The 14,650-nt window shown below is 46.5% G+C and overlaps 1 protein-coding gene across 1 annotated transcript in view; it reads right to left on the bottom strand.

Annotated features, from left to right (window-relative positions):
- The window catches only part of Itga9 (integrin subunit alpha 9), a 311,746-nt gene that overhangs the window by 133,719 nt on the left and 163,377 nt on the right, over positions 1-14,650 (bottom strand). Inside the window, exon 16 of the mRNA XM_059268864.1 lies at positions 3,965-4,114. Within this exon, the coding sequence (XP_059124847.1) occupies positions 3,965-4,114 (150 nt within the window). The remainder of the gene's footprint in view (positions 1-3,964; positions 4,115-14,650) is intronic.

The following is a 14,650-nucleotide window of genomic DNA, read 5'->3' as shown; positions in this document are numbered from 1 at the left end:
CTCTTTCAATGGAGACACTAGGCCAGGTTTTGAGGTAAGTGTTGGGAAATTAATAGCTAATGCTAGAAGACAGATATCTGTGTTCACTGGGCTCCACTCTAGTGGGGGAGATGTACAAATGACTGGACAGAATCCACTGTGGTGGGATTCATGGAAGGAGCAGACAGGCAGCTGAGTTGGGGGAGCTGAGAGATGGTTCTCTGAGGCAGCAACATTCAGGCTGAAACCTCAAACATAAAGGTTGGCCTTGAGAGATGAGCAGTGTGGAAACCTTGACAGAAGAGGGGGCAGCAGGGTCCAAGGCCAGACGAGCCTGGTAGGTGTGAGGATGGCTGGAATGTAGTGTGTAGGTGACCCTGGAGAGTGCTGGCGAATCAGGGCATCATCTTGCAGGGTCCTCAGACAAGTTGTGGCAGGGTTATTCAGGGACACAGGTGTGAGGCACAGGCTAGGTGACGAGCTGCATGGCCAGGCCTGGGAGGAGGGGGTGGCCTGGAGGACAGAGTGGAGGGACCTGAGTACTGTTTATGTTTTATTTGAACTCGTGGTGACAGAGCTGGTTCCTGAGTTCTGGTTAAAATCAGCTCTGCTTCCTGGAGTGGCCCTAGCTAGCAGGCCATTGTTCTTCCCTTTGAACAGAACCATGAACAGAGCCAACATCTGGAAGACACATGCAGGGGTGGTGGAGATCATTAAATTGACTCGATGGTGTTGTTTTTCATAATCAGGCAGAGAAGAATAAGCAAGAACTGCTTCCCTAGAAAGCGTCTCAGGCTCCTGGACAATCCTTCCAATCTAAGAACAATATTTTTCTTCTATTTTAATTTCAACCAGAGAATGACATGGTTGAAAAAAATGTAAGACCGCCCCTCCACCACATCCATGCCACACGAGTCTGTCCGAAGGGAAAGCACTGTTATCTTCCTCCATTCTCCTTTGTCTTGGTGATTATTTCTGCCTCTAGAAAGCATACATACCGATGTGATGACTTAATTTACCAGATTAACGTGTTATCCCACAGAATTCCTGCCCCCACAGGTAAGGATTGCTATCACCACGGCTCCCTCCCGGCCCCATTCCCCTCTCACAGGCCAACTGCTACTCTTTGCTCTTTTCTTGCTGTGGGTCCCAAACTAGCTGCGTCAGGATCAGTGGTCAGCTTATTAAAACACACGCTAGCCCATTTCTGATTTGGTTTCTCATTTAGTTTGTCTAGGTGGGTCCAAGAATTTTCTTTTCCCTTGTCAATGTTAATTTTCACTTGTGTAGGCACACTCATGTGTGGGGTGGGTAGGGATGCTCACATGTGGAGGACAGTCGTCCTTGATTGCTTTTACACCTTATTCATTGAAGCAGCGTGTTTTAATCAAACCCAGAGCTTGCTGATATGGCTAGTCTCTCCAGTCAGCTTGCTCTGGAGAATCCCATCCCCACCTTCTCATGCTTGTGTGGCAAGCCTTTTAACCACTGAATCATCTCCTCTACTTTCAAATTTTCTTACATGATCCCAAGATCAGCTGGGGTTGCTGGCACAGGGGCTGCTGAGGCCAGTATTCTATTACTGACCTCTGCAATCTTAACTAATGAACAGCTATTTTTTGTTTCATTGGGTTCTGCAATCTCTCTTGGCTTACCAATTTAAAAGCACTATTAAGAAATTAGGCTATTAAGAGAACTATCATTATTTTACGTCTACCTAGTCAATCTGATGGCATCTGTGTTTTATGCTGTTACTCTGACTATGGCTTGGCGGCAGAAACTAAAGCCTATAAGTAGTGTTCATGTTGTTTACCTACAGGTTTCCACAGTAGGGCCCAGATCATTGTCTTGACTACATGGCCTCCACAGGGGCCAAGCCGAATCCAGGAATATGTGACTTTAACTTAACAGAAAATTGTCTACTATCTAGGTCTTTTTCTTACTCGTACTCACCAATTTACTCCAAATCCCAGTTTAATATGCATTATATTTGAACCATGGCATTATTAGGTATATTGCTTGTTAAGGTTTTTATTATTTGTGTGTGTGTGTGTGTGTGTGTGTGTGTGTGTGTGTGCGCGCGTGCGCGCACACACATGGGTACAGGTGCTCTTGGAGGACAGGAAAGGGGGACCGATTCCCTGGAGATGGAGTTACAGGTGTTTATGAGACACACAGAGTGGGCACTGGGAAGCAAACACCTTCACTCTGAGAGAGCTTTTATAGTCTCAGATAGGGTGCGGTGACAGCCATCTGTAATCCCAGCACCTGAAAGGCTAAGGCAGGAAGACTACAAGTTCGAGGCAGGCTGTGCTACATAATAAGTCTGAAGGTCAGTGTGGACTATACAACAGGACCCTGTGTCAAAAAACAAAATAAAAATTAAGAATCAGATGCTCTGGGGCCTGGAGACATGGCTCAGCTGTTGAGAGCACTGGCTGCTCTTGTGGAGGACCCGGGTTCAATCCCCAGCACCCACACAGCAGCTCACAGCTGCCTATAACTCCTGTTCCAGATGATCTGATGCCCTGGGCCTCCCTTACCTTCTAAGTCTAATATTCTATTTATTTTCATTCCAATTGGCCTTTCTCTTTCATGTCCACATTGCCTCTAAACTCAGTTTTTCTTGGTTGCTAATTCATACTAAGGATAAATCACTGATGTGTAGGTCTATAGATACGTTTAGGTGGAAGGCTGGCTGGAAGGCTGGAAATAGGGTTTCCTTTGGGAAGACTGGCTCACACTCATGCCTCAAACATTTTACTCAACTCTTCAGACACAATGAATCAACTGTCTGCCTTACTGCTAATTCATATATATGCCTGCTAATTAATGAACCTGGATCATCGAACAAGAAGGACATTTTGATACCAATCTTTCCCTATATCCCTGGCCCGGGTTGGATTGCTGACTGTCCTAGTCCATGAAGGTTTTAAGACACTCTTCAGGAAAGAAGATCCCCTTCAGTGCTCGGACCCTGTAGGAATGAGGGTTAGGTCCAGGGAAATTCTGTTCAGAGCTAGCAACATACTAACGAGTTAGCAACTCTCTCCCTGGTCAGCACAGAGTCTCAACAAACGCAAAGGTCACTGAAATGAGTCCTAACACTCCAAGTGCCGACGTCTACAATATAAGCATGAACAGATTTTTTTTTTTTTTTTAAGGACAGCAAGAGTTATATTTAGAGAACAGAACAATGCTAGTACTAGGAATTTATTACTAAAATTTATAGAATTTACCATGAATGTCTGTTTGTCCCTTGTGTGTCTGTCCCTGTGGAAGTCAGAAAAGGGCATCAGATCATCTGGAACAGGAGTTATAGGCAGCTGTGAGCTGCTGTGTGGGTGCTGGGGATTGAACCCGGGTCCTCCACAAGAGCAGCCAGTGCTCTCAACAGCTGAGCCATGTCTCCAGGCCCCAGAGCATCTGATTCTTAATACAGAAACCATTTTACTGTCCTCTCCTCTCCTCCTTGGTTTCTTTGTAGCTCACCTTGAGGCTAGCCCTGCACTCTGCCCCACGTAGACATCCTGTGTCCTTCTGACTCTTCCTTCATTTCCCAAATTCTGAGTCTAAGCGACCAGCAAGGCTTGCAGGCCACCTTCTCACTTGTACTTTAAAAGGGAGGCTCATGTCTTAAAACAAAAGGAAGCCTTGCCCCGAATGTGTGTGTGTGTGTGTGTGTGTGTGTGTGTGTGTGTGTGTGTGTAAGTAGAGAAAGTTAGTTGAGTGCTGAGCATGCATGCATACTCTCCCCCTCCCCCCCACCCCCTTCTCTCTCTATCCCCTCCTTTTCCCTCTCCCCCTCCTCTGCTGTTCATGGTGGCTGCCATGTGACTAGCTGCTTCAAGTTTCCTCCTTGACTTCTCCACAGTGATGGATCCTAAAATGGAGGGCTACAATGAACCCTTGCTCCCCTAAGTTGCTCTCTGCCAGGATTTTTTATCGGGACAGGGACAGACACAAAACTAGCACGGATTCTAACCTGATTCTTCTGGGCGATCTTCTGTCCCTTCTTCCAGCGCAGCACTGGTGTCAGGTCTGGCAGCTCCCGCGCCTCATCACCAGTCACGTGCACACCCAGGCTGTAGGCAGCTTCAAACACGATGGGGCTGATGACATCCTGGACCCTCCGCTGCAACCACAAACAAGAAGAGCATTAATGGTGAGCATCCGTGATGCTGGGGCAGCATTCTGCTGTGCACAAAGACCGGCCTGCCACACTGCTCACCTCAGGTAGTCCTCACAACCACCCTCACAAAGCTAAGGCTTCACTGCTTTCATCTTGTAGGCAAGGTAAGGGAGGCCCAGGGCAAACATCAGCTGTCCTGGCCTCTGTGGACAGGCAGGGATTGTGTGGTGCTAAATCATCTTCTCCAGAGCATATGGAAGACATTATCTAACTCGTCACCCTTGTGTGTGTAGATGCCAGCTGCTGCCTGGGACAGCATCTGTACTCGATGCTAACCCTTTACTTCCATGAGGTGTGGATAACCAAAGCTCTTTTGCACTGAGATTACAGTTTTGTGTCAGGCAGGGGATCCAACAACACTGATGTGAATGGTGTCTGCAGCAGGTTAGCCATCAGTGGAGTCAAATGCAAGCTTTGTGCTCATTCTTCTAGAACTCAAGGATTTCAAAGCCCCCAGAATGGTCGACTGGTAGCCACAAGAGGGGCAAGAAAGCTGTGTTAGGTATCTTTTCTGTTGCTGTGATAAAACATTACAACTCAGGAAACTTATAGAAGGAAGAGTTTATTGGGGCTATGGTTCCAGAGGGCAAGAGTCCATCATGGTAGGGAAGCATTCAGAAAGCAGCAGGAACAGGAAGCTGGAAACTCAGACCCTCAACCCAAAGCAGGAAGGAGCATGATGGACAGGGGTGAGGGAGAGAACTGCAAGTGGTGGAAACTTGTAAATCTCAAAGCTCACTTCCTGTGACACACTTCCTCCAGCAAGGCTGTGCCTTCTAAACTTTTCCAAACACTATCATCGCCTAGAGACCAGTGTTCAAATGCTGGAGGCTACAGGGACATACTCATTCCAATCACTCCAGGAGGGAGGAGAAGAGGAGATGAGTGGTCTAACAAGATGCCAGGTCCACGCTATGGCTTCTAGGGATGAACAACACACTCCATACCCACCATCACACAGGAAAGGAACAAAGAAGGTACAAGACTCAGTTCCACAGGACACAGGCTGGTAAGGACCCTGATCTTTTCAACTTCCAAGTTCATGGTCTTTCTGCATAGTGGCACTGCCTCTGGGTGACTCTAGGCCCCACACCCTCACAGGTGAGAAGTAGAGGCAAGAGTTGGTCAGTAGTCTTGCATCAAGGGCCAGCACATTATCTGGGGTGATCTACCTTAACATAGCAAGGCTAAGAAGGTCATCACCCACAGTCAAACCCTCTGCTCTGTAACCATCATGGAGAGCACAGGGGTGTGGTGCAGGGAACTGAGAAACACCTTATAAAGAACAAGAGAAGCTGGCCAGGCGGCAGATGCTACCTACCCTAGGAGGCCTGAACACACAGCCCATGAATTCACATTATTCTCTATGAAGTTTGGAGGAGTTAGGATCGGAGTCTCATTGTGTTCAAAATGGTAGAAGGTTCCACATGTCTCAGGAAGCACCCAGAAGAGAGCTTTCTCCAATGCTCTATGACAGCCCATCTCCTCACACAGAGGCAGCCATGGCTGTCTTTGGGGACAGCTGGGGACAGACTCTCACCCAGCAGGGGAGAAAACAGGCCAAGCATCTTGGCTCTCAAACTTCACTGCCATCTCTGGGCTCAGCAGGCACCCTAGGCAATGTCTGTGTCCTTTGTAAGGATGCCCAACTTGCGACTACAAGGATGACCAATTACCCCATTTGGATGAAAATATGTCTTAGAAGTGAAGGGACGTCGCCAACCTAAAGACTATGGCAGAGTTCTTAGGATAGGCCTTGTTTCTCAGGATGGTATTTGGGTTCCCTGGGAGTGGAGCGGTCTGGATAATAAGCGGGGGGGGGGGTGCCCCAAAATAAAGCAAGGTTAAACAGCATCTTACTGTTTTGTTTGTCAATTATGTTTTCACTTCAATTGTGTCTGAGAAGTGGGGAGCAGTCCCAGGTTTAATGGGCCACGGCACCCCTTGTTTTCTCACAGGTCTTCTCATGATAAGGTATTGAGTGAAACACACTCAGAGGTGCTGGGTGCTATAAACTTCCTGGAATAGTTCTGGGAAGGAGTCAGCGGTGCTGAGTAGGATAGATGGGAGGCAGATGTGGCAGATGTGAGGTAGGGTGTGGAGGACACAGCAAAGGGACACAGGCGACATCAGAGGCTGACGCCTGGACAAGAAGCAGATGATGCACATTTGTGTCCAGTAAAGCATCCACCTGGGAAAAGATTCAGTTCTGCAGCCTAACAAAAATACAGGACCTCTGTAGCAGAGTGATGGAGGTACCTTAGACAAAGGGTTTCTAGAAAGTTCTCTGGAACTCTTCATCTTAGAACAGATCTTTAAGGTTTGAGATCTTTCCAGGAGCAAGCCACACGTACCTAGGATCCAGATTCCTCCAGCCTGCTGGCTCTAATCAGAATTCAAAGATGGTAGATGGCATGGAGAAAGACGGACGAACACACGTCAAATTCACACATTTGCAAACACATTCTCTGCGGTTCTTTGAGGTTGGTTAACTCTTTCAGGTCTTACACTAAATATTTTATGTTACAGTAAGTCCACAATGACACTGTTATTCTGGGCCTGGGGGAAGAGAAGAGTGGGGGAGGGGCAGCAGTCACTTCATGTTTCTGGACTGTCATGTATATTCCAGAGCCTTCCCCAAGCTGAGCTGACCTCCTTCTACTTAATCCTCACACCATGTGGTGGGTAGATTTCTGCTCGGCTTTTACAGAGAAGGTAACTGAGACTCAGGAGCTCAAACAAATTGTTCCTCCATCCCAAAGCTCATTATGTGGTAGAACCAGACTTCTCAGAACCAAAAGCAAAAGGAATTTCCTTGGTGTCCATTAAATGCCTTGGTTGCTGTTGTGTTGAGGGTCTCACTATGTAGCTGGTTCGGGCTGGATTTAAGTGTGTTACATAGTACAGTCTGACCCCAACCCGGTGATGCTCCTGCCTCACAGGTGGGTGTGTGCAAATGCTTCCCTCATAAAGTTCTACTTTAAAACCATTCCGGTTACATCAGGTTCTGGTGACTCTTTAAAAAATGCCTTGTTCAGGGGCTTAGGAGATGATTTGATGGAGAAACCGCTCATCCTACAACCCTGAGAACCTGCGTTTGGGTTCCCAGTACCCACGTAAAAAGATTGGCATGTTGATGTGCACTTGCAGCCCCAGTGCAGGGGAGGTGCAGGCAGGTAGATCCTGGGGGCTTGATGGCAACAGTCTAGGCAAAATGCCAAGCTGTAAGTTCAGGATCAAGAGATCCTGTGGTCCTTCATGTTCCTGCTTCACAGAAGAAGCTGCCAGATGTTCTACAGGAAACAGGGAGAAGTGGCTGATGAACTTCCAGAATGGGCAAACAAACCTTAAAATATCCTGCTTCACTGAAAGCTATGCCAGAGACTCTAGGCTTGTAGGCTGAAGGTAGATGCCCCAATGCTACAGAGAAACTTTGGATGACAGTCCAGGAAGCCAGATGTCTCTGTCATTTCTAGAATTATGGAAGTTGCTTGCAATAAACTTCCTGTTTACTCAGGTAATATTATATCCTTCTGGGGTCTTTGATGGAGTTGGAGACTAGATAGTTATAGTTTTCCTTAGCCATGACAAAAGATAAATTAGATATAAAACTTTAGACTCACAAAAATAGCATAAATGATAGAATATTTTCTTTGATTTTGCCAAATACAAATAGACTAGATATTGTATCTGTAATTCTTGCTTGATAATTGTTTTGTTATATATAATTTTACTTTGTTAAAGTTAAAACCTTCCTTTTTGATTAGACAGAAAAGGGGAAGTGCTGTGGGATGTCTTTCTGTACACTGTGAATATGTGCGGCTCCCATTGGATAATAAACAAAGCTGTTTTGGCCTATGGCAAGCTTACAGCCAGATGGAAAAACCAAGCAGAGATACAGAGAGAAGAAGGATGGAGTTGAGACTTGAACTCACTACCTACGGAGCAACAAGATGTCAGCAGACCAGTAACTCCATGGCCACATGGCAACACTTAGATTAATAGAAATGGGTTAAGTTGTAATAGCTAGCTAGCAAGAAGCTTGAGCCATAGGCCATACAGCTTGTAATTAATGTAAGCCTCTGAGTAAATATTTTATAAGCAGCTCTGGGACCGTGGGTGAGAGAGATTCGTCTGGACCTTGGGGCCGTACAGGACCGGAGAAACTTGTGGCTACAATCTTGTCTCAAAAGGAAGGTAGAGGATGATAGAGGAAGACACTCCCACTAGACTCTGGCTTCCATAGGCCCTTGCATGGGCAAGCATCCCCGCCCACCCCACACACACATGAGCACAAGGACACACACCCCACAACTCCTCTTCTCGTCAAAAAGATGAATGATTAATTGGTAGCTAGGAAATAAGGACATGGAGTGGCAGTGTTTCTAAGTGTGTGACCACACAAGCAGTGACTGCCAAGGAAAAGGACCTTAGTCATGTGTGTCTGAGTTTGGACCATGAATACAAGAGGACATGTAGGTGGACAGATGCTAGTCTCTGACAGCAGCTGCATGACTCTACTTTAATTAATGAGTTTGGAGAGCAGCTTCTTATTTCATGTTGCAGTAGCTTGGAGCAGCCGGGAACTCAAACCACATTGAGTGGTGGGCAGAGGCAGAGGAGGATGCTGTGCCTGAAGTCTAGCCCCTCCCACTGCTGGGCAGCCCCTCCCACTGCTGGGCAGCCCCTCCCACTGCCGGGCAGCCCCTCCCACTGCCGGGCAGCCCCTCCCACTGCTGGGCTGGTCGGCTCCAAGTGGAGGCAGAGGGAAAGCAGCAGGCTGTTTGGGGGTTTCCCCATCATTTTTGGAAGCTCTGCTTCCTTCTGTTCAGCACCACATTAAGTGAAGGAACTGGCCCGGATAGAAGTCTGTGGATCTGGCACTTCACCACAGTGGCTCAAATTTTACTGCTTAAAAAGTCACTACTACAAGCTGAATTTTATTATTATTTTTTTCCTTTTCCTTTTTCTTTTCTTTTGAGACAAGGTTTTATATATATCCCAGACTGGCCTCAAATGTAGTCAGAGATAACCTGGAACTCCAGACCATTTTGCCTCCACTTCCAGAGTGCTGGGATTACAGGTGTGTGTCCCCACATTAGACTACAAACAGAAGCCTCTTAAATTGAACACATATTTAGTAGAGAGGCCAGAATCTACCTTTTCCCACTAAAGGCATCAGGAATCTCCTACTTTGAAAATGGAAGGCATGCTCATGGAGGACACCCAGGCTGGTGGCTGACCTGGCCATGGCTGGCGTTTTTATAGGGAATGTAACACATGCTCCATTTGAAATTTATTGGGTGCTTACTTTCTGCCAGACAGTGTGCTGGGTGGCAGGGAGACAGACATAAAAGACCTGGAGGGAATTAACAGTTTCAGAGGGAGAAGCTGAGCCATGACAATGTCATACAGCATGCACCTGGACAGAGGTGGCTCCAGGACACAAAGGAAATTCACACCTGATTCTTACAGGCCTGGCAAGCTTCCCAGAAGAGCGACTCCGGGGCTGAGCAGTAAGACAGAAGGACATGTGCCAGAGGGCAGGTGTAAGGCTTAGCTGGTACGGCGGTGCACAGAACGCTTAGAGGTGTTAATGGACCACATAGACTTACAGACACAGAAAAGTCGTGCTGAATGCAGGCCCGGGCAGGGAGGCCCATGCAGAAGTCCATCTCAGGTGTCCACCCTTAAGGCTGAGGAAACCCCTCTCTAAAAGCTGGGAGCTCAGGGACAAATTGACATGATGTTGCAGGCTGTGTTCTGGAAGATCTTTCTATCTGCAGCATGAAGGCATGGATGACAGCTGGGCCGGGGAGAGCCTGGGAAGGTGACGACCAAGGGTTTTAGACAAAAAGATCACCACCTGCCACCGTGGGTGGCCCGCAGCCAGGACCCAACAGTGGGCCAGAGCCAGAGGAACCCCTTTGCTAGCCTAAAGAGGACACACGTTGCTGTTTGGGAGGAGCCGAGAATGACTTGGTTCTACTTCTCACTCCAGGGCCCAAAGCAAGCTGGGTTTGATTGCCGTGGCACCAGCTGGCTAGCCATGTGACTTGGAAATCTACCCGAGAGCTGCTTCTCCCTCACTGGAAAAAAAATAAAATTACAGCAACTCAGTTTTTTCCTTGCTTAGCTCACAGTGGCAACAAATTAAATAAAAATGGGATGGGCTGGCCTCACTTTAAATCTGCAAATAACACAGAAGTTCATCAAATAGGCAGTTAGCATTAAGTCAGACGAAGTCCGCTCAGTGTGTTTTGTTGTTGCTGCTTTTTGTTTGAGACCTCAATTTCTTTTCTTTTTCACACATGTGATTTTTCCACCTCCTCCATCCTGTATCCTCGTGTGTTCTCCGAGTCCAACCCTTTCCATTCTGCCTATGCTGGCCTCACAGACACTCTAAATTAAGAAATCCTCACAAGCAGAGTATGCTCCTCCCATGTGTCTACTCACAAAACAGCCAGACTACATCATGACACTTTTCTCAGACCACATTAACTACATCACCCAGTGACATCACAGCCTTCCTGGTGGGTGTGAGAACGCTCTGCAATATTCCTACAACGGCAAAAGAAAGTATCCTCCTCCATGTGATGCTATCAGAATGACCGCTAAAGTGTTAGATTTCAAAATTCTCATAAGCATGGAGGCTGGTTTAAAGGAAACAAAGGATTTCCACCTCCAGGAATGGTGGAGTAACTTACTAAACTACCTCCACTGACGAATGGAGAGGATGAACACACATGAGCACATACTTGTGGGGTGTGTGTGTGTGTGTGTGTGTGTGTGTGTAAGACACTGGTTTTAAACTACCAAGGAACTATTGAAATAATCAGAACTTCAGCATCTAGAGTTATCCCCCCTCCCCAGGGAGAGAACACACAGATGACCACAGCATTTAGGGACACTTTCGCCTTCACAGGGTTCCAGACTGACTTGCAGCCATGTGGAGTGAGGATGTGTGAGCTCAGCTCAGCTCCTGGAAGGAACTGGGATGCTCAGAGGCAGCCAGGATGAGGACCCAAGGGCCCACAGAGAAAGAAGTGCTTTGAGATGAGTGTGAACTCAAGGCTTCACTCACACTCTAGGCATCTAGCAATTCCCACAGCAGCAGAGCTGTGAGAATGAAGCCGGGCAGGAGTTAAGCCCTGAGATCACAGCTCACATCAGCTGCAGACACAGCAGGAGAAAGGACCTGTGACCTGAAAGCTAAGTCAACAAGAATGGGAGGAAAGGAAAGAGAAAACTCAGAAATGAACCCAAGAGGCATTCAGGAGGCAGGGAAAGGTATAACATTTATAATTATATAGTATGCTGAGCATAATAGTGTAATAATGGTGTATCATACATGAACAGTGGCAGCCAATGCTAATTTTAAAAGTATCTTTGATAAGAAAAATTGTAAGATTTCAATCCTATTACCAGAGAGAAACAATATGGTGGTATTTTATTTGTACTGAAATGTGATTTTAATTGTATGTTAATAAATAAAGTTGCCCGGGGGTCAGAGCTATTAGAGCCATAGCAAGAGCTTGGTGGTTGTGGCGCATGCCTTTAATCCCAGTACTTGGTAGACAGAGCTAGGTAGATCTCTGTGTGTAAAAAGATACAGCCAGCATTGGAGACACACGCCTTTAATCTCAATCCCAACCATAGAAGACCTGGAAGTCTTTACAGACAGGCAGTGATGAGGCATGGGTTTACAACCAATGAGAAGGCAGAACTGAAAGTCTTTATAAAGACAAACACACAGGAAGTAGCTTTTTTTTGGAGAGCTCTCTTGGCTGAAGCAGGAAGGGTAAGGCTCTTAGTTCTGACCTCTTGGCTTTCTTCTCTGAATTGGCTCTGTGTTTCTTATTTAATAAGACAGTTAGTTATATCTACAAAACAACCCTAGTAGATTGAAGTTTGGAGGTTGGGGGTGTAGATACCAGGGCTGAGTGAAGAGTGACTGAAGAATACAGAATTTCTCCTGAGGTAATAAAAATATTCTAAAATTGATTGTGGGGATAGTTGTAGAACTATGGAAACATTCAAACTAAACCATGCACTCTCTCTCTCTCTCTCTCTCTCTCTCTCTCTCTCTCTCCCCCCAATGGCTAATTTTGATTGCCAACTTGAGTGGATTTAGAATTACCTAGAAACATACCTCTGAACATGTCTTTGAGAGTGACCTAGAGGGGTTTATCATGCAGGGAAGATTCACCCTTAATGTGGGTGGCACCATCCCCTAGGCTGGCATTCCAGACTAAATCAAAAGGAGACAAATTAAGAGTCAGCTTTCATCTCTTTCTGTTTCCTAGTCTATTGAGAAATGAGGAGAGAGGAGTCCTGGTCACGGGCTGCTTTGACTACAGAGCTTCCTGTCACTATACCGTACACTGTGATGTCCTGAACTATAAGCCCAAGTAAACCCCATCCCTTAAGTTCCTTCTTCTTAGGCATTTGGTCACAGCAGTGAGAAAAGTCTATCTTGGTTACTTTTCCACTGCTGTGACAAAATATCAAGACCAAGGCAACCTCTAAAAGAAAGTGTTTAATCAGGCTTATGATTTCAGAGGGTCAGAGTCCATGATGGCGAAAGTAAAGGCATGGCGGTAGGAACAGCCAAGAGCTCACATCTTGATCCACACGTAGGAGACAAGAGTCCTGTGACACATTGACACAGCTTCTCCCGTAAGGCTGGCCCTCCCAATCCTTCCCAAACAGGTCCACCAATGGGGGCTAAGTATTCAAATGGCTGAGACTTAGGGGGCCATCTGATTCAAACCTCTACAGTCACTAATACAACACTTTAATGACTGAAATGTGCAACATACGAATTAAGCCTCAATAAATCTGCTACCAAAATTTTTAATGGAAAAAATGCCAACAATCCCCCTGCCCTAAGTGAGTCTTTATCAGGATATATGCACAGAGCAAGCTCCACTTTCCATTTTATGAGAAAATAAACTGAAGCCAAGCATGGTTTCACTTGCAGACCTATAAATTAGATGACAAACTGGCAAAATTAAAAACCATAAAGGAAATTCTATAAATAATTTTAAACAGAATGTGATGAAAAGCACCACTGACTATAACAGTCTCCCAGGACAAGATTTACATTGGGGAGAGACTTTATCATCGGAAGGATTCAGTTATAAACATCAGCCAGTCAGAGCTCCGAAAACAGCTGAATTCAAAGGACCACAGAAATCCTGTCACAAGAGCAGGAAGTAGTGAGCAAGTCAGACATCTTGTTTCTGAGGTTTTAATTAAAGCCATATATCCCTTTGTGCGCAGCACATCCTACTAACAGATAGCATCGTTAGTCTGACATATGTGAGTCCTTCAGCAAGCAGCCGTGCTCAGAAAGTACAAGAAAGCATCAAGTCGCCTCCAATTAACATACTTGCATAAATAGCTCTATTCACATAAGAAAACCACACACACTACCGATGATGAAACCAGCAACTAGCTGGGGACTTGGGAATCTGTTCATGTTATGGTGCCCCGCCCCACCCCACCCCTGCTCATGTGTTTGAACAGTTGGCTCTCAGCTGGTAGCGCTCGCTGTTTTGGGAAGGACCTATCTGGAGGAAGTTTATAAGTACACCCTCTACCCTGCTTCAAGTCCCTACGTCTGGTACCATGAAACCATCTACCACACATGCCTACAGGCCATGCCTTCCCTGCTGCGATGACTATACTTTCAAAACATGAGCAAAAATAAATCCTTGCTCATGTTGCTTCTTGTCCAGTATTTGGTGAAGCAACAAGAAAAGGCAGAAACAGTTTGCTTCGGTGTTAGAGTACACAGAGAGGGAGGGGGTACTTGGCTTTGGGAAGGGGATCTCAGCTCTGCCGTGGGCTTCTCTGGTTTCCTGAACAGTACTGAGAACAGTCCTGTCTGAAAGGATGGGAAGCAATATCTGCTGGCGTGGGGCATCCAGGGCTGAGCTGGAGGGGAGGAGTGTGGAGTGGATGAGTGGTACAGACTGCAGGATGTTTTGGTTGACCTTCAAGAGAACATCAGTGGCCTCATGCCAACACTTGGGTTTTGTGTGCCTGGTTCCATATAAGGCACAGGGAAGCAGAGAAGAGGCAAAGAGGAGATGTGTGAGCAAAAACCAGTAATGCAGAGGAGAAGTGACCAGTGAGAACTGGGGACTAGTGAGGGAGGATAGTTTCTGATCCATCGGGGAATAGGAACAGAAGTATCAGGAATCCTTGGATGGAGTCGGGGAGTGGGCCAGTGCTCTAATACTTGTCAAGGACCAGCATCTGGAAACCACAGAAATGCCACATAGGCATGCTGGCCCACTTCTAATTCCAGCCTTGGTAGGGGATCCCCAGAGAAAGCAGGAGAGCAGGACTAGCTACATCTGTCAGCTCTGGGTTTGATTGAGAGACCTTGCCTCAAGGAAGAAGGTGGAAGAACAATTGAAGATGACTCCTGACATTATCCTCAGGATCCCACATATACACATATGTGCA

This window comes from Peromyscus eremicus, chromosome 7 (assembly GCF_949786415.1).
Source record: "Peromyscus eremicus chromosome 7, PerEre_H2_v1, whole genome shotgun sequence".
Lineage (NCBI taxonomy): Eukaryota > Metazoa > Chordata > Mammalia > Rodentia > Cricetidae > Peromyscus > Peromyscus eremicus.
This window is presented reverse-complemented; position numbering and strand designations above follow the sequence as displayed.